This window comes from Rana temporaria, chromosome 9 (genome assembly GCF_905171775.1).
Source record: "Rana temporaria chromosome 9, aRanTem1.1, whole genome shotgun sequence".
NCBI lineage: Eukaryota > Metazoa > Chordata > Amphibia > Anura > Ranidae > Rana > Rana temporaria.
The window spans coordinates 91360359-91387615 of NC_053497.1; the positions used below are offsets into that span (position 1 = coordinate 91360359).

General features: G+C 41.0%; 1 protein-coding gene across 3 annotated transcripts in view; it reads left to right on the plus strand.

The window, feature by feature from the left end:
- The window catches only part of LOC120913738 (probable global transcription activator SNF2L1), a 241285-nt gene extending 214607 nt beyond the window's left edge, over nt 1-26678 (plus strand). For all 3 annotated transcript variants that reach the window (XM_040323922.1, XM_040323920.1, XM_040323921.1), the window contains 2 exons: nt 22366-22473; nt 26331-26678. In XM_040323922.1, the coding sequence (XP_040179856.1) occupies nt 22366-22473; nt 26331-26399 (177 nt within the window). In that variant the 3' untranslated portion in view covers nt 26400-26678. The remainder of the gene's footprint in view (nt 1-22365; nt 22474-26330) is intronic.
- Nucleotides 26679-27257: the final 579 nt, after the last annotated feature.

Here is a 27257-nt window from a genome sequence, read left to right on the forward strand (position 1 = left end):
CAGGGGTTTGTGTGTGTAAACACACAAACCCCTGTGCTGTGAGAGGAGAGAAGACAGATTGTGTGTTTTTACAAAGTAGAAACTTTGAAGATTTGTCATCTCTCCTAGTTAGTCCCATTCCCCCACAGTTAGAACACACAATAGGGAACACAGTTAACACCTTGATTGCCCCCTAGTTTTAACCCCTTCCCTGTCAGTGACATTTACATAGTAATCAGTGCATATTTATAGCACTGATCCCTCTGTAAATGTCAATGGTCCCAAAAATGTGTCAAAAGTGTCCGACCTGTCGGCTGCAACGTTGCAATACCGCAAAAAAAAAAGATCACGCCATTACTAGTAAAAAAATAATAATAATAAAAACGTCATATCAATGCTATAAATCTTTCCCATAGTTTGTAAATGTTATAACTTTTGCGCAAACCAATCACAATACACTTATTGCGATTTTTTTTTACCAAAAATATGCAAAAGAATACATATCGGCCTAAACTAAGTGAAATTTATATATATTTTTTTTTATTGGGATATTTACTATAGAATAAAGTAAAAGATATCGGGGGTAATTTACGAAAGGCAAATCCACTTTGCAGTACAAGTGCACTTTTAAGTGCAGTCGTTGTAAATCTGAGGGGTAGATCTGAAATGAGGGGAAGCTCTGCTGATTTTATCATCCAATCATGTGCAAGCTAAAATACTGTTTTTTATTTTCCTTGCATGCCCCCCTCTGATCTAAATCGACTGTACTTCCAAGTGCACTTTTAATGCACTTTCAAGTGCACTTGCAGTGCAAAGTGGATTTGCCTTCCGTAACTAAACCCATTGTGTTTTTATTTTATTTTATTACAAGAAGGTTTTTTTAACTCCCCTGTACTCCACACTGACTCCTCAGTGGACCACTGTGTGGTTCCTTTAAAAGGCAACTGGATAATTGCAAATAAAAAAAAAATTGCAACACAAGTTCTTTTGTAATGTAGAATTATAAAAAATTCCTTGAGAAACACAACACGCAACAACTGTGTTTCATCCAACCCGGCTCATAGGCCAGCCATAGATGGTTCAAATCTTGGCTGGTTCAGCAGAAACCGGCTGAGATTAGAACTGTGTATAAGCAGGCTAAATGTACAAAATTGCTCAATCGATCAACTTGGGTACAACCAGCCTGCCGGATTTTGCTTGCGATTATCACTAGCAACTGCTTTAACTGCTCGCAATAATCACTGTCTTCTCCTGGCAGGGGTGGCTTCTAGTACTAATAATAAATGATGTATAATAGTATGATCTCTGCTAATCTTTTCTTTAACCACATGCTGACTGCCGCATGCCAATTTACGTTGGCAGAATGGAGTGGGCAGGTATAAGGGCATACCCATACGTCCCTTTGAAACTTCCACCTAGCGGGCGCACGGGCGTGCTGCGGGAGCGTACCCATGGGTCCCGCAAACTCGGTGTTCGCCGGCGGCCCGTGATTGCGGTAAGGAGAGGCAGAACGGGAACATGCCTATGTAAACAAGGCATTTCCCTGTTCTGCCTAGCAACATGTCATCGGGAGCAGTGATCTCTGTCATGTTGTAGTGAACCCATCCTCCCTACAGTTAGAACACATCCAGGAAACACACTTAACACCTTGATCGCCCCCTAGTGTTTAACCCCTTCCCTGCCAGTGACATTTATACAGTAATCAGTGGCTATTTTTAGCTCTGATCGTTGTATAAATGTCAATGGTCCCAAAAAAGTGTCAAAAGTGTCTGATCTGTCTGTCGCAATGTCACAGTCACGATATAAAAATCTAGCAGATTGCCGCCATTACTAGTAAAAAAAGATAATAAAAAAATGCCATAAATCTATCCCCTATTTTGTAAACTCTATAACATTTGCGCAAACCAATCAATATACACTTTTTACCAAAAATATGTAGAAGAATACATATCGGCCTAAACTGTGGAAGAAATTTGTTCTTTTTTCTATATTTTTTTAGGCTATTTATTAGAGCAAAAAGTAAAAAATATAGCTTTTTTTCCAAAATGTATGCTTTTGCATCGATGCAAAAAAAAAAAACACAGATGTGATCAAATACCACCAAAGGAAAGCTCTATTTGTGGGGGGGGGGGGGGGGGGAGGACGTCAATTTTGTTTGGGTACACTGTGCAATTGTCAGCTAAAGCGAAGCAGTGCTGAATCACAAAAAATGCTCTTGTCGGGATGGGGGTAAATCCTTCTGGGGCTGAAGTACTTAACTAGTTAATTTATCTCCTCTGATGGTAGGCCAGATATTTATAATGACTAATTGTTGTACAACTGCTTTAAATTGCAGTGTTTTTCCACAGCTGGTTATGCCCTTGACTGAGAACATCTGAAAGGAAAGGGTTAGTGCTTGGAGGAAAACATGAAACTGTACTGAAAATTCATCTCTCATTTCATAGGAAAATATCACAGTCATATCTGGAGCTAAAGATTGAAAAAGCATCGGTTAACTGAATTAATCTTGTAGGCTAATAATGTTACATGCACAGCTTGTCCGTCTCTCAGCCTGAGAGCGCATCTGCTTATTGTATGCCTCATGGATAGTGCATGTCTCACAGTACTCTGGAAATGGAAACAAGGGTAATAGGTTATATCAAAGCAACACAGTTTCAGTATTGTTGACTCAAAGCATCATTGGTTTTTAATGTTAAATGAATATTAGTAATCTGCACTTATCTCCAGGCTAATTTGTCACTGTTTCCAAAGTAGGTTAATATTTTCAGGTGGAACAGAATAACATTTAAAGATGCATTATTTTCACAGGTATAAGGCTTAACGTTATAAAGTAGTTCCAGTTTTCTATATTTCTTTTAGCCTGAATCACATTATAATGGCCTATATTCATGATAATATAAAACATTTAACATGTAGCCAGTCTAGAAATGTATACATAGATTGCGACTTGATATAGTTATATTTTAATTCTGCTGCAGTGTACATTTTCCCTTGGCTGCCACTAGATGTCACTTTATACTCATACATTTCTGCAGTGTTTTCCTGTTTGTTAAAGGAACTTTTTTTTTCCTTTGTCCATTGCCAAAATGGCTTTTGCCCTCACATATGCTGTATAAAATTGTGTTGTTTATGCAATGTAGACAGCCAAATTTAAACACATAAACATTCAATAAACTATATGGGGATAATTTACAAAGAAGAGTGAAAAGAAAGTTAAAGCAAAGTGTAGCACTTGCCCAGAGCATCCAATTACATTTCATTTGTAATTTGCTACTTTGGACATGAGATCACACTAGAAACTGGTTAGATGGGGAAACAAACGTATCTGTCACTATCACTATCAGGAGTTTGTTCGAACACACAAGAAAACCTGTCCTGACTGCCATATTACTGGCAAGCTGGTCCAACTTCCTGTTTTGCCCCATCCCTACATGGACAGTCTGAGGTTGATTTACTAAAAGCATTGATAAGTATTGCTGAGTATGGAGGAATAGCTGATGGCTGGATGAGTGCTGGAATTGTCACAGAGCAGCGCTGTAGGCACTAAACATCAAGTCCGCAGCGCTGTAGGCACTAAACATCAAGTCCACAGCGCTGCTGTTCCCTGATCTCTCCCCTCTCCACTCACACTGTACGGATCGGTACAGAGAGGGGAGAGAGGAACCGGACATAACGCCGGTTTGTTAACAAGTGATTGCTCCATCATTTAATGGAGCAATCACGTGGTAAATGTCCGCTGTCAGCGGCCATTTACCGTGATCAGTGATAGGACCTGGCGGTCACGGAAATACTCCCGTGTGTGCTCTGTTCTCATCGGATGGACTGATCGTGTGTATGCGGCATAAGATTCACCCGGAGACTAAAGTGTTGATTATCAAGAGGCTGAAGACCAGATCCACTGCTGATGTGGCAGACACCTTCAATGTGCCTCAGCATCAAGTTCAGAGGATAAAAAAAAGATTTGAAGAGACTGGAGACGTTTTGGACAAGGTCAGGTCAGGCCGACCCCGCAAGACAACTGCTCGAGAGGACCGTGTGTTGGCTCGAAAATCCAAGGCCAGCCCATTTTGCACTGCAGCAGAGCTCCACAAGACCTGGTCACCTGAAGTCCCTGTGTCAACCAGAACAGTTTGTTGGATTCTGTCTCGAAATGGCCTCCATGGTCGAATCAGTGCCCATAAGCCAGCACTAAACAAAAGACAATTGAAAACCCGTGTGGCATTTGCACAGCCTGCTAAAAGGATGGACTCTGGAAAAGTGCCAGAAGGTGGATTTTTCAGATGAATCTTCTGTTGAATTAGACCACAGTCGCCGCAAATATTGCAGAAGACCTACTGGAATCCGCATGGTGCTGAGATTTACCCAGAAAACAGTGAAGTTTGGTGGAGGCAAAATCATGGTCTGGGGTTACATCCAGTATGGGGGTGTGCGAGGGATCTGCAGGGTGGAAGGCAACATCAATAGTCTAAAATACCAAGAAATCTTAGCTACCTCTTATATTCCCAACCATAAAAAAGGCCAAATTTTGCAGCTGGATGGTGCCCCATCGCATACTTCCATCTCCACATCAAAGTTCCTTAAGGCGAAGAAGATGAAGATGCTCCAGGATTGGCCAGCCCAGTCACCAGACATGAACATCATTGAGCATATGTGGTGTAGGATGAAAAAGGAAGCATGGAAGACGAAACCAAAGAATATTGATGAACTCTGAGAGGCATGCAAGACTGTTTTCTTTGAATCCTTGCCAAACCGCATGGATGCTGTCCTTCAAGCTCATGGAAGTCATACAAGATATTACATTTGGATCTCACAGCACCACTACTTAATTTGCTGACATATTTTCTATTTTCAGTAAAGTTGTTCAATTTCTGTATAGGCGACAAAACTTTTGTCTTCCCAAAAATTGACCTTTTTGTCTTGATTAAATGATAAATCTTTTTTCAGTGCATTAAACATCATTTGGGAGGGCTTTAGCTTTTCATATGAGCTATTTCTAACACCAATTGATTAATTAAAAATTAATAGCAGGAGTTTCTACAAAATAGAGACGCGACAAGACTTTTGTCAGGGACTGTGTGTGTGTGTATATATATATATATATATATTAATATAGACAAAGAAATTATAAATACCTTTTCTTTCTTCTTTTATAGGTGATCACATTCACATGATCTCTCAGCTGCAAAGGGAACTCAGAGAGGTGGGGGTGGAGAAACAGTTGTATACAGGCATACCCCACTTTTAAGTACACAATGGGACCAGAGCATGTATGTAAAACGAAAATGTACTTAAAGTGAAACAATACCTTTTTGCACTTATAGGGTGTAGTGGGGGGTCAGGGGGTGTTAGGAGCTGTAGTTAAGGTCTCAGGGGCTGTAGTGGGGGTGTCAGGGGCACACTGGAACAGGGTGGACAATGCTCTCTGAGCTTCAGCTCCTTCTACTGCGGCTGCAAAATGTCTGTACAGTGCTTGTAAGGCACTTTACAGACACTCGCGGGTATGTCCTTACTCGCGAGTGTATGTAAAGTGAGTGTACTTAAAGCGGGGTATGCCTGTACCCAGTAAATGGCAGTGCAGGGGGTGTGTCTGACAGCAGAAGTTCTCCCAGCACAGCAAAAAAACTGACAACGCTGGGATGGGTATGTTCTCATGCTTAGCGTAGTCAGTTTGCATAAGTAAAGTACAGTGCCTGGCAGGATCACCAGGGATTTCACACAAGAGAAGTACTACAAAGAGAACAGGATAATTTTTAAAAGAAATGCAGGGTACAGTATACACATACTGTATCAGAAATATGAAATGTTAGGGTAACATTCTTTAATTGCATTTATTAACTCTTAAAGGGGTGTTCACTAATGTACTGCAGCATGAAAGCAAGTTGTTCTTTAGCCCAGACAAAATGTAGACATTGTAATATATAGAATATCATGTACACGTATTAAAACATTTTTGCACTTGTATGATATATAAGTTACTACATCCAGCCAGGAAAGTATTTAACAGTAGCACATGTCAGTGTAAATTCTTTCTTTAATACCATTAGGGAGATAACACATCAGCTTTTTTAGAGTGATAGAAGCTTAATTAATAAGACTGGGTTCACATCTCTGTTTCTGCTGTCATACTGTCATATTTTTCCTTTGTGGACAATAGACAAAAACAAAGGGTGCACTGGCCTAGTGCATTATCCAATGACAGATTTACTGAAGATAAAATATAAAATGTAACTACTCACAAATGTAGGTAGTAAAAGCATTCATCAAGCCACTACGAGTGGCTGCAATCCCCCAGCTTTGCCAAAGCCTCTAGCTCAAGGAGGTCCTCATCAGGGTCCCTGCTGGTCGACGTGTTTTGAAGGATTTCCTTCTTCCTCAGGGCCAACTGATACATTTTTCCTTGTGTTTTGTTTATAGCTTTAGGGGCAGATCCACGTACATCGGCGCATATTTCCGTAGGGCGTAGCGTATCTAAGATACACTGCGCCGCCGTAACTTACTTTTTTTTTTTAATCCTCAAAGAATGCGCGCCGTAAGTTACGGCGGCGTAGTGTATCTTTGGCGGCGCAAGGGCGCGCAATTCAAATCGATGTGATGGGGGCGTGTTTTATGTAAATACGTCGTGACCCGATTTTAATGGCGCATGCGCCGTCTGTGGGGGTATCCCAGTGCGCATTCTCAAAATTAAACCGGAACAAGCCAATGCTTACGACGGTGACGTCATTCTACGCAAATCCCTATTTGCGAACGACTTACGCAAACAACGTCAAAAATTCAAATTTCGACGTGGGAACGACGGCCATACTTTACATTGAGTACGCCACCATATAGCAAGGGTAACTATACGCCGGAAAAAGTCGAACGCAAACAACGTAAAAAAATGCGCCGGCCGGACGTACGTTCGTGGATCGCCGTATCTAGCTTATTTGCATACTCAATGCAAAATTCGACGGAAACGCCACCTAGCGGCCAGCGTAAATATACACCTACGATCCGATGGCGTACTAAGACGTACGCCTGTCGGATCGATCCCTCATTCCGTCGTATCTTGTTTTGTGGATACAAAACAAAGATACGACGCGGGAACTTTGAAATTACGCGGCGTATCAATAGATACGCCGGCGTCATTTCTTTGTGGATCTGGCCCTTAATGTTTTAGTGCATTTTACATGTATTTTTAATGCATTTTTCATGCGTTTTACATGCACTTTCCTAACAGGTACATGCATAAAATATCATCAGACATGCCTCATCAAGGTTAAATGAGATTTATTGATACCAGCGTTCAACCTTTCCATCAGTTCCTCTGCTTGACACACTACCCATCAGCAGCATAGCAATTCAGTTTGGCCACCTCTCTTTGTAGTTCATTTGATGCATTTCCTTTGGTTAACCTCCTTAATGTGATCAGTGGATCTGTGTGTGGCAAACAATGTCTGTTTTCAACATTGAACAATAACCGCACAGTCAGGACCCTGAATCAAGCAAAGCCCCATTCATTGTACTAAATAGGAGGAAAAAGTGTATGGAGGAAACGAGCATAGTCACATGATTGGAATATTCCCCTATCACAGAGTGTTCTCTGCAGTAGTTTGCAGGTTCTTTACCACAGCATGCATTTTACAAAAGGTGTATAAAATGCAGACGCAGTGTGGATTAATCCTGCAATGTTCTGTAAAAAGTGGATATCTTTATCTGCGTTGCATTATAAATAGTGCTCTTATGCCACGTACAGACGATCGGACATTCGGACAACAAAACCGTGGATACATTTCAGACGGATGTTGGCTCAAACTTGTCTTGCATACACACGGTCACACAATTGTTGTCGGAAATTCCGAGCGTCAAGAACGCGGTGACATACAACAAAAATGAAGTTCAATGATTCCGAGCATACATTAAATTGATTCCGAGCATGCGTTGAATTGATTCGGAGCATGCGTAGAATTCCGACAGCAAATGTCTGATGGAGCACACACACGGTCGGATTTTCCGACAACAAGCTCACATCGAACATTTGTTGTCGGAAATTTCGACCGTGTGTACACGGCATTAGTCTTAATAGTATTACTAAACAAAATTGTGGTGCATGCTGCCATATACAGTGTGATACTAGATATTATTATTACTGTGTTCTTCCCAGGTGCTTGTTATTGGGCGTTCAACCCATTTGTTTTGTGAAGCACCTGGCTATAGTTATAGCTCTGCATCCAGCTATTTCAATGTTCATTGCCTCGGGTCATTGTGAACTCAGTGTTGCTATGGGGACATGGAGGCGTCCATCCAATACTGACCAGAAGAATGGAAATAGACAAGGGGCCAGGAAGTGCAGACAGAAAATGCCTCTGAAATATACAGTATATGTATATACAGTTAATACATTTTATTCATTAAGAACGTTTCATAACCCTTTAAATGGCTTGATGATGGGGCCATACCATCTGTTGCACAATTTCCTGTTCTTCTATTGACTGCAGGTAGTTCTTGAGCTGCGTTTAGAGTCATTGTCATCATTACCTGATCAGTAAGCTTCTCAGCAGTAAGATTGCTGTCAATATTTACTAAGTCACCATTTGCAGAAATGCAGCATAGACTGATGCTGCGTACACACGATCGGTTCGTCTGATGAAAACGGTCTGATGGACTGTTTTCATCAGACGAACCGATCGTGTGTGGGCCCCATCGGTTTTTTATCTATCAGTGAAAAAACTAGGAACTTGTTTTAAAATTATCTGATGGTTAAAAAAGCGATCGTCTGTGGGCACGTCCATCGGTTAAAAATCCACGCATGCTCAGAATCGAGTCGACGCATGCTCCGAAGCATTAAATTTCATTTTTCTCAGCACGTCGTTGTGTTTTACGTCACCGCGTTCTGACACGATCGTTTTTTTAACTGATGGTGTGTAGGCAAGACTGATGAAAGTCAGCTTCCTCGGATATCTGATGAAAAAATCCATCAGACCGTTTTCATCAGATGAACCGATCGTGTGTACAGGGCATTACAGGAAACCTCCACCCAGTGGTGTATTTAGGTTTTGTGCTGCCCTAGGCCTGACTAAACTTGTGCACCCCCTAATTTAAATATGACCCACCCCTTCCTGTCAAAGTTACACTCCTTCCTGTTTAAGACCTGCCCTGTCATCTGTAAACCACGCCCATTCCTCTTTAGGCTCCACCTTTTCCTCTTAGAGCTCCGCCTCTTTCTCTCTGTACATAAAAAGTGGGAACCAATAGCAGCCTCATCAGTGCCTATCAATGCAGCTTCACCAGTGCCCATCAATGCAGCCCCATCAGTGCCCATCAAAGCAATCTCATCAGTGCCTATCAATGCAGCTTCATCAGTGCCCATCAATGCAGCCTCACCAGTGCCCATCAATGCAGCCTCACCAGTGCTCATCAGTGCAGCTTTATCAGTGCAGTCTTGTCAGTGCCCATCAATGCAGACTCATCAGTGCCCATCAGGGCAGCCTCATCAGTGCCTAATAAGGGTCTCCAATTGCATTCTATTCATACCAAATTATGTGAGCAGACTGCAGTTCCTCTTTAAGCACCCATTCACATCAGGATGATTTGCCGGCAATGGCATCGTCTGAATTGGTGCAACGCTGACTTTGCGGCGCTGCACCGATTCCCAAAAGTAGTTATTGTGCTACTTTTGGCAACTCCGGGGGCGATTTGAATTGACATCTGTGCATGAACACATACAGATGTCTGTCAAATCGTCCCCAGAAGTCAGACTGCATTGCTGGTTTGAAATTGTGTGAGTTCAGCTGAACTTGCACGGTTTCTAACCTGCATCAGTGTGAACCTAGGCTAAATGTAGTCAGCAGGATGGGTAATACAATTCTGACTGATCTATGATCAGAAATGACACTTTTCTTCATATGTCAGAAGGCAGCATTAGGCTGGGTTCACACCTATGTGAATTGGATGTGGGTTTTCCCCTCATCCAATTCGCATGACAGGAGAATGTGACCGGCTCTCTATGAAGCTGGCGCACATATGTCCGTTGCGGCTGCGGAGCGGTTTGCACAGGAACGCTGTGCACCTTTGGCAGGGTTTCAGCGCCGAATTCAGGCAAATAATCGACCCTGGTTCATCCTTGAAATGGAGAACAGGGATGCAGTCGTTTCCAGTGTGAGCAGAGCCTTAGCCATACAGGTAATTATGAAAGGTTACCACATACAAGCAGACACAAGGTGTTAAATGCCATTGATCCCAGAAGCACCAGCCTACAGATATTGAGCTGTAAAGAGTTATCCATATATGTAAGCAGCAGTGTACTTGTGTCCATTGATACAAAGAATAAAAAGCACAGTCCTCCTCTAGCACCAATGACACAGAGGGTTAATTACTAGAGAGTTCTCCCTATTTCAGATAACAGGGAGATAGGAGAAACAAAGTTGGAAAGCTGGAGCACAGATAAGACACAGTATGAGGTTTGAGAGACAATGAGGATCGGTACCTTATTCTCATCCCATCTTTCTTTTCGTGCAGGGGGTCTCCCCCCGCAAAGTGCCGCTCTAAGCCTAGGCCAAAATACAGCCCTGCCTCCCCCATGCTTTACTGTTTGGTTAGAGACAAATATGTTAAATTTAGCCCTGCCTATATTGTAGTGAGAATGTGTACTTTTACACTTGGCCAGGGGGATGAAGATTGTATTTTGTCTATTGGATGTGTTTGTTACACTGGCATATCTATATCCTGTTAGTAGCCACAGATCTGTTTTTACTACCAGCTACTCTTTTATTCCAGTGAATAAAAAGTGAAAAAATTTCAATGCGCTACTGTGAGTATACAGCGATGATAATAAAGCAGGTGATCATAAATATAAATCTGATGCAGCTATATCTAAGAGTGTTCACATAACACAAAAAAATCAAATATCTATAAACAAGTGATAAGCGCTTCAAATGGGTGATCGTGACCATAACAGAGGATGATTCCAATAATACGTGCACAAATATAATCAATAACTGCACTGTGGTATGTGAAAAATTATCAACTGGGAAAGGGTAAACCCAAAATTTAACACAAGGATGTGATCATGGAATGGTATAAATAAATGAATAAATAAATCTCTGTGCATTCAAAAGTGTCCAGAAGTAGTAAAGTGCAAATGCTGAAGCTTCAAAAAATAAATAAATAAATAAGTGAATAAATAAAGAAGGTCCAAGATGACAGACAGTCTCTAAGCCAGGTGAGTCTGAATAGGTGAACTTCTGAAACTCTATTTTCTTCCCTCAAACAGTTAGTGGACTATCCTCATAGGTAATATAGTACCCTTACCTGCAGGGTGCTATATATATGCATATAGTAAGGACTCCACAATGGATGTTCTTGCGTCCCCGACTGTGGATCACTCCTACTGCTCCGGCTGTTGGATCTCTCCAGGCTCCGTGGTCCTCAGTGCGGGTGGAATGGGGACAGAGGGAGAGGAAAAAATGCCTCCGATAGTGTAATAAGTTTAAGCTTGCGCGTATTTATTGTAGCAAAAAAATATATATATAATAAATAGAGCAAAGCAGGCAGAGCAAGGATGGGCGCATGCAGTGTTGTATTTTTAAAATTCCCGGGGACGCGGCGTTCTATGTACCGCCTGACGTCCGGTGGCCTCCGGCTTGTGCGGATGTAAATCTCGGTCTGACTCCCTACGGCGTTACGTCACGCACCTCGTGACTTCATCAGGGGAACCCTATTGGCTGTCAGGCCGTCAATTAAATAGTGACAAACCGGAAGTAAACAAGCTTCCATTTTCTTGTAGTCCATATCAATGGACATACTAATGGATGAAGCGAGTGTAGTAGGACATCGCTGAACGTTGCTGAGTTCTGTATATATAATCCAAACTATAAAGTGACAGAACTGTTGTTAATAGGCAACACGAAAAAATGCAAATATAGTTATGAGAATGCTCCTCATTATATATAAAAATAAAGTGAAGTATACTGGCCATGTGTGTATTTAAAAGTTAAAGCTCTGATGTGCACATTATTTATAATGTTAAAATAAGTTAATAGGAATTGAATAAGAGTTAAAATATGGATGGAAAACAAGAAGTGGAGGCATTAACTGATAGTTAGATACAGGGCATGTATTGGCAATACAAGTGTCCAATATTTGTGTAAATGTACATATCAGTGTGAATGTCATCTAGTTAATAGATAATGATTAGACCACATATTTAATCATAATACCAATATAATATTGAAACCATTCAGGTTGACTGAACTATATATAACGATCAAGCCAACTTGAGAGGTGGTGATAATTAAAATATATATGTAAAAATAGAGTTAAAATATATACGTATACGTGAGGGTAGCAGTGGAATCTGTTTTTCTGCAAATATGTATATAGTGATGTGTCCATAGGGGTATGTATATGTCAATCTATTATTGGAGTATAGTGGGGCCTGGTGTAATGGACAATGGGGATACTCATAAAGGAGCATCTCACACAATTAGAGGTCCATAAGGTTAGTTTATAACCCACAATATCTCGGGGGTGAAGTATAATAATGCCATGGGTGGATTCACCGACACCCCCACAGACCCGAGGCCACCACACCAAATATAACATACTCTATCAATGAACACTATACATGAAAAACATATATAAAACATAAATCCTCTATATAATAGCATTCATGCTATACTAGTTAAAATGAGATAAAATATAATTAAAAATTATTTAAAAAACAATTGAGATCGAAATCCACATTCATACCCCCCGGGGTAAGTGTGTTGAGGGTATGTATCCAGCGGGATTCTTTCTGACTGATAACCCGTATTTTGTGGCTACCTCTCCAGGATGCCTTGTATTTTTCTATACCCCAAAATTGTAGTGTACTAGGATCTTGGTTATGTTCTTTTGTAAAATGTCGTGATACACTGTGTTTGGGATAGCCATTAGTAATGTTTCGTACATGTTCCTCTATTCTCAATTTCAATTTCCTTTTTGTCCTGCCCACATATTGTAGATTGCAACTACATTGGAGCACATATATCACACCTTCCGTGTGGCATCCAATAAAATCTCTTATTTGGTGTGTGTGCCCTGTGTTGGTGCCAATGAAGTCTTGCCGTTTGCCTTGAAATAATTTGGCATGTCTACAGGCAAAACAGTTCCTACATGGATGAAATCCCTTTCCATTGAAGAAAGAGAACATTGGTTTCGGGGGCGAGGCAATCACAGATTTGACCAACATATCTTTAAGGGTTGGAGCCCGTTTATATATGATTTTGGGCTTAGTGGGGAGTATTGTGTTTAGATCCTTGTCGTTCAATAACACATGCCAGTGTCGTTGAATGAGTTTATTTATGTCTCTATATTGGACATTATAGTCCAATATGAGACACGGTGCCAGATCCGTTTGAGATTTTCTATTGGTTATCTTGTTTTCAAGCATAGGTCTTCTGTCCAGTTCCTGTACATTCCGTATTTGTTCATTTATCCAGGATTTATCATAACCCTTTTCTTCAAACCTTTTTCCAATGAATTGGGCCTGTTCCCTAAAGTCATCTTCCCTCGTGCAGTTTCTTTTTAGCCTGACAAGTTGTCCTTTAGGAATATTATAGAGCCATGGTTTGTGATGGCAACTTTCAACTGACAGGTAACTGTTTGTGTCGACGACTTTGAAATAGGTTTTGGTTATGATTTTATTTCCTTCTAATGTTAAGCTCAAATCCAAAAAGTCAACCGTTTTTACATCTATTTTCCAAACCAGTTTGATGTTTTTCTTGTTCTTATTCAGATTTTCCATATATTGCTCCAGACTATCTTTACTGCCATTCCATAGAATGATGACATCATCTATGTACCTCTTGTACAATAGAAGCTCAGTCGGTGTATGGTCATAAATGGCAGATTCTTCCCATTGAGCCATAAAGGCGTTGGCTATGCTTGGGGCAAATTTGGCGCCCATAGCTATGCCTATGGCTTGTTTAAAGTAGGTCTGGTTATGCCAAAAATAATTAAATTTAAGGCAAAACTCTAGGCATTTGATTAAATATTTGCGTTGTTTGCATGCCATGTTACTATGTTCACGTAATAGCCACTTGGCTGCGTGACATGCATCGTGGTGGCCTACTATAGTATATAACGACGAAACGTCCGCTGTGGCAAGGATCGTACTTCCTTCTGCCACAGGGACTGTGTCGAGAAGTTGGAGAATATGTTTGGTATCTTTTAAATATGCTCTCGTATTTTGTACGGCCGGTTGGATGAAAAAGTCGATATATTGTCCCATTCTGGAAGTGAGTGACTCGATGCCGTTAACTATCGGTCTTCCAGGGGGGTTATCTTTGGACTTGTGGATTTTGGGCACTGTATATATTACTGGAATTCTACAGCATTCCGGCACCAGATATTTGGCCTCTTTTTTGTTCAGTATATCTCTCTTCACTCCTAGGTTTACCACCAATTTAAGTTCTTTCTTATACGTGTTGGTGGGATTTCCTGGTAATTTGACATATGTCTCTTCATCCGACAATTGGCGATCTAATTCTCCCAGGTATTGAGATTTAGTTTGTATAACAATTGCTCCCCCTTTGTCCGCTGGGCGGATAACTACGTTGTTTCTTTCCGTCAATGACTTAATTCCCTTTTTCATATGAATCGGGTCAAATTTTTTCTTCACTTCCAATGTGTCAAGGTCTGCTAGGACTAATTTCTTAAAGACCTCTATATGTTGATTGTCTGACACTTGTGGATTAAAGGTGGAATTGTTGCGTAGCGTACTGTATGTTGGTTGGTTGTTTGGGGGTTGTTGTACAGGATGTGAAAACTTATCACTAATGAAATATTTCTTCATATTAAGTTTTCGGATATATTTCCGAATCCCAATGTAGGTATCAAATTTGCTAAGATTTTTTACTGGTGCATGTTTTAATCCCCTATCTAGGACAGCTAGTTCTTCCGATGTCAGTTGAATGGAGGTTAAATTCACCACGTTCTCTCCTCGTCTTTTCTTTTTCTTTTGTTGTCCCTTTCCTGCTCTGTTTCCCCTCTTGTTTCTGGACTTGGTTTTGTTGTCGTTTCCTGTGTTCTTCTCCTGGGTGAGCAGTGCGGGTCTGGTATCGATCTTCGTGGGGAATGTTCCCTCCTTTCCCTGTCTAAAAAAGATGACCGAGGTGCTGTATATTGCTGGTCATAGCTTGAACGTGAGTCCTCATAATATTGTTCCTGTTGCCCTCTGAGGGGTTCAAATCTATTATGGGTCACTATTGGTGTTCTATAGTGTCCTCCATATTGGTCCTGTATCTGCGGGGGTCCTCTATTATAGTTTCCATAGTAGTCGTAGATTTGTGGGGGTGGAGGCGGTCCTCTATAATAACCCCCTTACTATATGCATATATATAGCACCCTGCAGGTAAGGGTACTATATTACCTATGAGGATAGTCCACTAACTGTTTGAGGGAAGAAAATAGAGTTTCAGAAGTTCACCTATTCAGACTCACCTGGCTTAGAGACTGTCTGTCATCTTGGACCTTCTTTATTTATTCACTTATTTATTTATTTATTTTTTGAAGCTTCAGCATTTGCACTTTACTACTTCTGGACACTTTTGAATGCACAGAGATTTATTTATTCATTTATTTATACCATTCCATGATCACATCCTTGTGTTAAATTTTGGGTTTACCCTTTCCCAGTTGATAATTTTTCACATACCACAGTGCAGTTATTGATTATATTTGTGCACGTATTATTGGAATCATCCTCTGTTATGGTCACGATCACCCATTTGAAGCGCTTATCACTTGTTTATAGATACTCTTTTATTCCGCCTGGCTGAACAAACATTTCTAGGCAAAATACTGCCTATTAAAAATGACAGAAACAGAACGTTATGGCACAGGCTTCATTTGTTGCATACTGGGCCTGTTATGGCTTTAAAGTATGTTGTGATGATTGTTTTATTCTAATGCGTCTTGCAAACGCTCTGAGTGTTGGTGCTGTGCACAGGACTTGTAATGGTTTATGGTCAGTTTAACATACCAAATGTTGTTCAGTGCATGCTAGGTCCCAAAATATACTTGTCCACTGCAACTGTCATAAGGTATGTAGAAAGCAGTGTCACAGTTGCTCCAGAAGTAGAGACTGATGTAACCAATGTGTTAAAGATCATTGTAAAACACTGTGATTAAACTGGTAGACAGTGCTACACCTGACAGCTTGTGACTAACAGCATAACAAATAAATTAGCATATTCTCCACTGCTATGCTTTATGCCTTTTTAGCTCGGTGATGGAAGCTGTGTCTGACAAACTTGCCTTCTACATTTCTTGCAGGAGCTTCTTTCAATGCTTATTTGGAATCACAGTAAACAGTAGCTCTGCTAAATATGTTGAAGCTGTTGACTTCAGATAAAAATATCTTGTTTTTCTTCAGTTTATAATGAATATATACAGAATGGTGCCACATATGGAGCTTTGTTTTCTAGTAATGCTTAAATATTTAGTTAATAAACATTTAATTATGGTTTGTAAATACTGTGATGATAAAAGCAAGTTGCTGGTGGTTGTGCAGTATTCTTCAATGCAATACCACTTGTATTGCCCCAGCAAATCTGCATCCGTATCTTTTTTCTTAAAGCGGTTGTAAACCGCATAAACTTTTTTTTTTTTCCCCAAACCTGCAATGCAAAAGGCATAATAGGCTAGTATGCACCGCATACTAGCCTATTATGAAATACTTACCTCGGAACGAGGTGTTTACCACTTACCTGGTCCACGCCGAGCAGGATGTCATCTTGCTCCGGCGTGTCTTCCGGGTATCGCCGCTCCAGCGCTGTGATTGGCTGGAGCGGCGATGACGTCACTCCCGCGCGTGCGCGCGGGAGATTTAAAATCGGCAGGGTCCGGCGGATGCCGGTCCTTCAGCCGTGGATTCCCCCCTGCGCATGCGCCGCCCGCATTGCGGGGGGAATATCTCCTAAACCGTGCAGGTTTAGGAGATATTCTCCTTACCTACAGGTAAGCCTTATTATAGGCTTACCTGTAGGTAAAAGTCCAAATAGTGGGTTTACAACCACTTTAAAGTGGTATTAAATAAAAAAAAAAAAATGTTTCTAAATTGTAGCTTATCATTTGTGTTGGCTGCATTTTTTTTTCTTTATTTTCACCTGTTGACGCCAGAAGGTCTTTTGGCAAAAGTGGCAATTAGAGGGTTGAGACAAACCATTTACCACTGGCCAGGGTGCTTATAAATGGTCAAGTTTTATTCATTTTTGGAAAACCTTTATGCAAAAGGCAAAAAAAAAACCTGTTACTGTAACTGCTTATGGTCTCATAAAAAGAAACAAGGCGCCTCTAAGTGCAGAAATATAAAACTTTTAATATCCCCTAAAGGGGTTAAAAACACTTACAGGATGGTGGATAAAGCAGGCATGTAGCAGGTAAGTGTGTCCAGAAGATGTTCCAGTCTGGAACATCTTCTGGACACACTTACCTGCTACATGCCTGCTTTATCCACCATCTTGTAAGTGTTTTTAACCCCTTTAGGGGATATTAAAAGTTTTATATTTCTGCACTTTAAGGCGCCTTGTTTGTTTTTCTGTTCCCATTAGAGATTGCTTGTCTCCCTGAGTGCTGCCTAAAGTGTGTGAAGATCTGCTACCCTCTCCAACACAGACTTTATCTATCAGGATTCAAATTCTTGGAGCGCCCTGGATATACACATTTTTCTGCTTATGGTCTCATGCACACTGGTTTCTTGCAAATGCTTTTTATCCTGACAGGAGAAAACAAGCATCATATACTCACCTAAGCTGTATTTTTTCAAAACAGTCTAGGTGGGTTTATCAGAGTTTAATAGAGTTTGGCTTTTGGGAGTTTATTTCATTGGCCAGAATTTAAAATTTGTTCTCGCCATTGAAATAAACAAACGCTGAAGTGTTTAATGTGCCTAGAGTTTATGCACATTTATGAGCCTTTAACAATGTTCAGCGTTTTTTGTTGTGCTGCTGATAAACTGCTAAAAACGTTCATATGTGCATGGACACATAGGATAACATAGAGGGGAGTTTAAGAGCAGAAAAAAACTCCCTGCCAAACTCACAGAATGTTAGTTTAACAGCAGCAGTGCGCATGAGGCCTAAAAAGTCTTAGCTGGAGTTCAGCTTTTGTTAGTCAAGTTCATCTATATCTGCTAGAACATCTCACACTACCCTCTCCCCATATTGACCTTGCTTTTTTCCAAGGTTGGCTTTGTTGCATCCGTCTACAGTAGAGCCACCCTAAGACAGGATGTATGTAGCCACCACATTTAAAGTGACACTTAAAGTGTTACTAAACCCAGGACCCTGTATTCACGATATCTGGTCTCCCACAGTACACAGAACATGGAGATACCATTAAAGTTAGTAAATACAAACTTAAATACCTTTTCACATCTGCAGTATATAGCAGTCTTGTGACTTCTACCAGTGCCTGATTAAAGCTTGTAGGAAGAGTTTTCATACTGCACTGGCTGTCCTATCAGGATGCAGGACCCCTTAACCTCTGTCTGGACAGTGCTGATTGGCCCTGTGCTGATCACATGCACTCTCCCCCCCAAAAAAACAATCTCTCTAGCAATACACACCAAACTGAGCATGTGCAGACCGACTCCACTAATTCTGTCTTATCTGGACATGTTTTGGGGGCAATTCAAGAAGGTTAGTATCTGTGCATAAACAAACTTTTAGTAACACTTTAACTCAGAAAAGCACCTTCTTTTGCTTCTGGCCTCCAAATCTCCATTTTTTTTCTTGATGTTGTGATCCAACTTGCTGCTAGAGTATGGCTACGTTTACACTCCATTGTCCCACTATATGTAGGAATGTAGCCACCCAACTTTGCTCTTTCCCAAAATGACTATGAACTGTGGTATTTGTACTGTGCATAGAGCAGTGCACATCACTGCAACTAAATTGCACTACTTGTTCCATATAAATGAAAGTGAAGGAAAATGGGAGGTTCAGAAGGTCATGGAGGATGTTGCAAGGAGGCAGAAAAACACAGTGAGAAACGATTAAAAATAGATTACAGTGCCAATAAGCAGTGGCTGTGTATGGATTATTTTTGGAGAGTAAGAATGTTGTTTAGTGTTGTTTTTAGGATGGGTAAGCTGTGATTTATTAAATTTGTGTTTTGCTATAAAGTATATTGGACTTTAAAGCTGATTTTCAAGCTGGTCTAAATGAACTACTTCCTTCACAAGTTGCTGCATTGGCTCTAAGCACTGTATGAACTGCATGTAGCTTTAAATATATAAACTACACAGTGCTGGGTTCTGCCTGTGAGACAGAGACTTTCCATCTCACATCCAGAACAAAACAGAATTGGTCTGAGCAGTGCTCAGCCATTCAGAAGCAGCTTTGTATTCTGTGAATGAACACAAAGCTTCCTCTGATTGGCTGAGTCAGAGATCATGACGTAATCAGTCCGTCTCAGCCAATCATTATAGGCTTTGTATTCATTCACAGAATACAAAGCTGCCTATGAATGGCTGAGTGCCATTAGAACGACTCTGTTTTGTTCTGGGTGTGATAGGAAATCTAAGGTTTTACAGTTCTTGCCATAACAAGAGTGAGGACACATTTTCCAGTGGGAACACCTGTTCTGGTGGAAACTGTGAAAGAAGATGATTCCCCTTTCATTGTTCAGATTTCCTGTTGCGTCTTTGGAACAGGAAGTTAACAGAAACCTCCCTAATGGGGGACAGACTGCAAACAATAAACTGATGGGGGTTTTAACCCTTGTCTACTCCTGCCAAAGCGAAAGAAAATAATTTTTTGACTACTGTTAACTACTCTTTAACTTTGGGATAACATTTATTTCAATGATTTGGGTGACTCAGAAGGATTGATTTACAAATGTAGCAGAGACTTTAGTAATTAGGGTAAAGCTACATTGGCTGCTGTCTTGTGGTTTTTTATTTCCCTTCCATTTGATTGGATATTTAAAGTGAACACTGCTTTACCTCGAACATTCATTTGGTGTGAAAAAGTTATTTAGTTACATATGTAGTAACACATACCTCTGACTATACAGTCTTTGTTGATAATGAAATATTTTAGGCATCCTTCGATTTCTAGGCTACAGTTACCATCTGCAGAAATCCTAGAGTCTAGGAAAATAAACGTGTATTCCTCATTTATCTGTAGGAGTTGGCTAGGGTTACCTGACACAACCTTAAACAATAGTCTCTTCAAATTCTCCTTCCTTTCAGCCATCAGAGTGGCATTATCCATATAGACAGCACTTTACAGGCAAGAGCAATTTCTTGTTATATATTCTGTAGCAAAAAGCTGTGGAACTTTCTTCCCTGGAAAACTTTCTGATTAAATGGTATAAGGGGAAATGAAGCTAGGAGCCAAAAAAACGAAAATGTGAAAGTAAAATGATGATAATTTTAATTTACAGCAACTATTTAAGCTGAAAGTAAGAAGTCATCAGCCACAAGCATAGTGGAGTTTGTAAGGGATTCCCAGCGGTGCATTTGATAGACTTGCTCTGAGCACAATGCACAGAGGCAAGCCTTCAGTGTCACAGAGTGTTGTTGTTTCACAGTGTGCAATCCATCAGCTGAGTTTCAAAAGAAATGGTGAAGTTTGCCTGGCTCACATTTCTCTGGGCATGAAAGACTCTGCACTCTTTTGACAATCAAATTCAGTTATATAATAATTTCTGAGCCTGTGTGTCTTTTACATACTGTACATGTTTTGGGAATGTTTTTTAAAAAATGTTTTACTCTGTATTTAAACTGGGTAAATATTGTTTTTGCTCTTCAAGGCACAGGTAACAGCAAATACTTTTTTAATTTTGGACAGAGTGAGGAAGGATTGGAACTCCTGTCAGACTTTACTGCTGTTGGAGACACTGTTGAAGAGATTCCTTTAACTACTTAACCCCCGGACCATATTGCTGGTCAAAGACCAGAGCACTTTTTGCGATTCGGGACTGCTACGCTTTAACTGACAATTGCGTCCGATTCGGTCGTGCGACGTGGCTCCCAAACAAAATTGGCGTCCTTTTTTTCCCACACATAGAGCTTTCTTTTGGTGGTATTTGATCACCTCTGCGGTTTTTATTTTTTGCGCTATAAACAAAAATAGAGCGACAATTTTGAAAAAAATGAATATTTTTTACTTTTTGCTGTAATAAATATCCCCCAAAAATATATAAAAAAACATTTTTTTTCCTTAGTTTAGGCCGATACGTATTCTTCTACATATTTTTCGTAAAAAAAAATCGCAATAAGCGTTTATTGATTGGTTTGCGCAAAAATTATAGCGTTTACAAAATAGGGGGTATTTTTATGGCATTTTTATTAATATATTTTTTTTACTAGTAATGGCGGCGATCAGCGATTTTTTTTTCGTTACTGCGACATTATGGCGGACACTTCGGACACTTTTGACACATTTTTGGGACCATTGGCATTTTTATAGCGATCAGTGCTATAAAAATGCATTGGATTACTATAAAAATGCCACTGGCAGTGAAGGGGTTAACACTAGGGGGCGGGGAAGGGGTTAAGTATGTTCCCTGGGTGTGTTCTTACTGTGGGGGGGGTGGCCTCACTAGGGGAAACACTGATCCTCTGTTCATACATTGTATGAACAGAAGATCAGCATTTCCCCCGCTGACAGGACCGAGAGCTGTGTGTTTACACACACAGCTCCCGGTCCCCGCTCTGTAACGAGCAATCGCGGGTGCCCGGCGGCTGAAAACTCTAACAGAAAAACAAACGTATTTTTGGAAATGCTAGAACCTTGGTTTTTATTGTGCGTTTCTCTGTTACAGGTTTTTCCTCACTTCTTTCTGGTAAAAGTTTGTCCCCAGTACAAAACAACTAAGCTTACACTAGCTGCAGCCCATGCCGCACCTCTTAAAAGCTATTTGGATTGCTTTTCATGGGCGTCTGACAGGCGGTGACCACCTGTGTTTTAACCCTGTAAATGCTGCACCACTGCGCTGCAACTGCATGCATTGCATTCAAGTGTAGGGCATTTGCGGTGTGGCTGCATTCACTTGAAGGCGCTGGGAGGTAACTTTTTGTGGCCACAAAGCAAAGCATTATGGCCTCAGCACATGTACAAACCTGTCTGGCTGTCTTCGCAGCTTTTGGTGGAGTGGAAAGAATGTGGCCCAACTGCCTGTTTTTTCACCGACCCAGCTGTAAGTGTTACCAAGTGCCACAGATAGCAGTGAAACCTGACAGGGGTTCTAACCTTTCTCCATTCTATCCAAAAATTTAAAAAAAATTGGGGTTTAGATACACATTTACAGGGTCTTGAAAACTCAACTGATATATGCTTTAGTCTTTTTAACTGATATCAACTGAATTATTTATACATAACTGTCTGCAGTTTCTGATTTCTTTGATATTGTTGGTAGGAGCTACAGAGGCGCTGTAATACGCTCATATCACTGATAGAAAAAGAAAATTTGGAGATAGAAGAGAAAGAAAAAGCAGAGAAAAGAAAGAAAACGACAAAGACATCGGTAATGTTTATTATTTTCAAACTCAAGATGTTTTAAGTAGCAGAATGGGTTGGGCCACAAGTGGCAAATACAAATCTTACATGCAACCTTGGGCACTTGAGGATCAGTCTAGAAATTGGTACACACTTCTGGGATTCTTCAAGCTACCCTACAAGCTTAAATCATTGTGTCAATCACTCTTCCCACTGCCCCTGCACACCAGACACATATTTTATGACAGCATTCCACCACCTAGCAGTTTGTTCGCTGACTGGTATTCTAGGAAAGCCTTTATCAACTGGGGTGCCACTTTTGGCAGAGAAAGACTGTCGCATGAGACCGAGCTCCTCAATCCTCAGCCGAACTGTCAACTGGCAGGGGGAGTAAAAGTAAGTAATGCCAATTTTACAAAAGGCTATTTGCATGTCTGTGTGCTTACAGCCACAGTATGTATATACCCCCATCTGATTCCTGGTAAATGCAGCTAAAGCCTACATGTAAACAAGCCCTTGGTTCACATCTGTGCAGATGCATGCTGAAAGGGCAGCAAATTAATTTCAGTGGGCTGCCCTGCAGAAACACAGGGAAAGAATTCCCTCATCTTTTTTTTTCTAATTGCACTGCACTGAAAATGCACCACGTTTGCCAATGCATGGGGGCACCATAAAGAATAATGATATCCCTGTGTGTCTGGTGGAGAGCAGTGTGTTTGTCTGCATCTCAGGAATGCATGCGATTTTGCGTGCATTCCGTGAATCACTGTAATGTGAACCAAGCCTTAGACTGGGGTGCCTCAAGACAGAAACTACTTTTCAAGGGCGCGCCTTAATGGAAAACGGTTGAGAAACACTGTTCTAGGCAACCATGCACATGCATACATATCTGTCTGACAGATGTGATAACTTAGATACACTGACGCTTAATCTGCATGCAATCTGCGAACACACAGTGCAATTACCTACAGGACCTTAGACCAAGCACACATACACCTCAATGCAACAATCTCTCTAGGGACATGAGTCTTAACTTATTCACAGAAGCCACTTATTTTATAATGTAGTATCCCAAAGGTGGACAGTGCATATATGTACAAAGAGGAAAATTACAAAAAGAAAAAAGGACATACATCGTTAGGCTATTCACTTGTGAAATAAAAATCGAGAAAAAATTGAAATAAACCTTTACAGAATTTGGCAATCCACCTTCTTCAGAACTGGCTTCATATGAATAAATGTGTCTATATTTCATGCTCCTAATTTTATTGAGATATGGATGTGGGCTGGACTCTAACTCCTGGCCATTTACCCCTGAGGTGGCAATTCCCCTACTAGGAGGAGAGGTTTTACCTTTTGAAGGGGGTTATGGGTAAAATAGACCAGCAGATTCTAATGGGTAAGTTGGGGATTGGATTTCTGACACCAGTGTATCATTCTGATCTCAACAAGTCCAATCACTGCATGGCTGTCGCAAGCAGGTTCCACACAACCATTTTGTAGATCTCTCAGGAATTCTGTATAGCTGATGCATACCATTTTATATGTACATGTAATTCAAAATGTGTATTCTTAATAGGAATTATCTCTCTGCAGCTAATATTTTAGACTTTCATGATGGTAAAAAGAAAGGTTTATTCATCTGATCTTTGACATAAAGTCAACTGTTGGTAGAAAGTTCGGAGTCTTCTATGTGTACAGGCCTTTTCCCCTGCTGGGCTCATAAGCGAAACAACTACAGATTCCTTCTGAGGCTCAGTGAGATGATCCTTATCTATAACTAAAAGGATGCGAGAATTTCATTGACATCTTGGTGTCATTTCTAGTCTACAGGCCTGCTCTTTCCTTTCAAATTGTATAAATTCTTTCAAAGTCTACTATTGATTACTAGAATTAAAAATGAACACAAGAGTGAGTTGATATCACAGTGTTATGTTTACCACTAGAGAGGCCATAGATGTATAGATCCCCTGATTCCAGATGACAATAACCCTTCCGGTGAAGCTTCACCACCTGACACACCCGACACAGTTTAAATAGGCTTTATATAAAGTGATACTAAAGTCTAATTTTTTTCATTTAAAAATAACAAATATGCTTATACTTACCTGCTTTGTGCAGTGGTTTCGCAAAGAGAAGCCCGATCCTCCTTTTCTCGGGTCTCTTGTTGGCGCTCCTGGCCCCTCCATCCTGCTAAGTGACCCCCATCTCCTCATTGGCTCACTGACTTTTATTGACAGCAGAGGGAGCCAATGGTGACCCGCTGCTGTCTCAACTAACAAGGAGGGGAGTCCCAGACAGCCGAGACTCTAGTGCAACATCACTGGATCGAGATGGGGCTTAAGTAAGTATGAGGGGGCTGCATAGAATGCATTAAGAATATAATCTTTTCACTCAATCCAAAACTAAAGAAAACGCTTTGCCTTTAGTTAAGTCTGGACCAATATTTGGCCCTTAGTACCATCAAGTATGGTGGCTTCCCCTGTATGTTTACCCATCACTCCATGGCATCTTTTGGTTTGTTTGAGCCTATAAGGGAAATTCCACTTTCCATGGGGAAGGTTGTTTTTCTGTCACCACCTTTACAGAAAATCAGCATGGGAAGAAATGTCCTGCAGCGGTGCATCTCCTGACTCGCTGGTCTATCAAGCTGTGTCACTCATGAGCCCTTTGGGAGCTGTCCACCGGCTCTGTGTACTCTGTGAATGATGATAATGCAGAGATGAGGGCTGAGTCGCTCGTGGTCTGCAGCGTCGTATGAGTCTGTGCACCCAGAAACAACGTTGCTACTTCTGGTGACGTAATTTGGTGCTGTGGTCCTCGATCGCACCTCAGCCCTACTCTTCTGCTTTACCACCATACACAGAGCTAGTGGACGGCCTACCAAAGAGCTCATGAGTGACACAGCTTGATGGACCAACGAGTCAGGAGATGCACCACTGCAGGACATTTCTCCCCCCAATGCTGATTTCCTGTAACCTCAATGTGAGTGTTTTTCTGTAGTATAAAATTTGTACAGTTCATACTTAGAAGGCACCTCTCTCTTTGCTTTTAGCTCCTGTACATCAGAAGCAGATTTCCCTCTATTGTCTGGATGTAGTTTTGTGCTACACAGACCTGCATCACAGCCACTGCTTCCATTCGGAAGAGATCATTTCTTTGTCATCCCAGTGTTAGGAAGGCTAACTTTCTTTTGCCATACCAGGTGGTACCCACAAAGCAGAATCAGCTTCTCTCTACACCAGTTCTCAAGATCGGACTCAAGATTATAGGTTTTAACAATAATATAAGAATCCGGTTCCACATTTTCCTGTCAAAACACACTTTACCAGATCTGTGAGCATTTCTTGGGCTTTTTCCTCAGGTTACCGTTTCCAAGATTTGCAAGGCTGGCACCTGGTCCTTTGTTTTAGCAAGTAGATGTTCAGGACTCATCTGATGTCAGCTTTGGGTGTAAGGTGCTTTAGGCAGATCTGTTTTTTTTTTAGTGAGCCCGTTACCAAATTTTTTGTTTGCTTTGTTGCCTATCCCTCAGTTGGACTTCTTTTGGACATCGCATATGTCTCTGAATCCTGTGTCCCTCAATTACCAGGAAAATAGGATTTTTGTACTCACTGTAAAATACTTTTCTTGGAGTTCATTGAATGCATGAACAAGTCCCACCCCTCTATGTTAATTTTCTTGCACTTGGCACTACAAAACTGGCACATGCTGGGAATGGGAGTGGCCACAGTTTACCTCAGATGTCCCTGATTCTTATGTTCCTAAATGAACTCCAGGAAAAATTAACTTTACAGTGAGTTTTACCTTTAATTCTCTGACATTCTTTATACCAAGTAAATATAATTTGGTGCAAGGTAAAATATGTGTTTATATTTTTTCCAGGCTGGTAAAAGAAAAGCGGATGCAGCAGCAGACAGCTCCAAAAGGGATGCAAAGAAAGTGAAATCTTAATCTCATGAAGTTCTTCAAGTTATTGTTACAAAACCGCTGTTTTTGTGCATTTGTTAGATAATGGGCCTCATTTATAGTTGTAGAAAGATGTTGTTAATGATTAAACATAGCGATGTTAAGCGCAAGTAAGCGCAAAAAAAACAGTAAAGGCTGTGTTTGACGTACTTTGCTTGCAATGTGAATAAATGGATCTCAATAAGAGATTTTGGGGCAGATTCACGTACCTTGGTGCATATCTCAGCCGGGGGCAGCGTATCTAAGATACACTAGGCCGCCGTAACTTTTTAATTTTTTTTAATCCTCAAAGAATTTGCGCCGTAAGTTACGGCAGCGTAGTGTATCTTTGGCGGCGTAAGGGCGCGGAATTCAAATGGATGTGATGGGGGTGTGTTTTATTCAAATACGTTGTGACCCGACGTAAACTACGTTTTTTTTGAACGGCGCATGCGCTGTCCGTGGGGGTATCCCAGTGCGCATGTTTGAAATTAAACCGGAACAAGCCAATGCTTACGACGGTGACGTCATTCTACGCAAATCCCTATTCGAACGACTTACGGAAAACGACGTAAAAAATTCAAAAGGCGACGCGGGAACGACGGCCATACTTAACATTGAGTACGCCTCATAATAGCAGGGGTAACTATACGCCGGAAAAAGCCGAACGCAAACGACATAAAAAAAATGCGCCGGACGTACGTTCGTGGATCGCCGTAACAAGCTAATTTGCATACTTGACACGGAATTCGACGGAAACGCCACCTAACGGCCGCCGAAAAAATGCACCTAAGATCCGACGGCGTACTAAGACGTACGCCTGTCGGATCGATCCGAGATGCCTTCGTATCTTGTTTTGTAGAT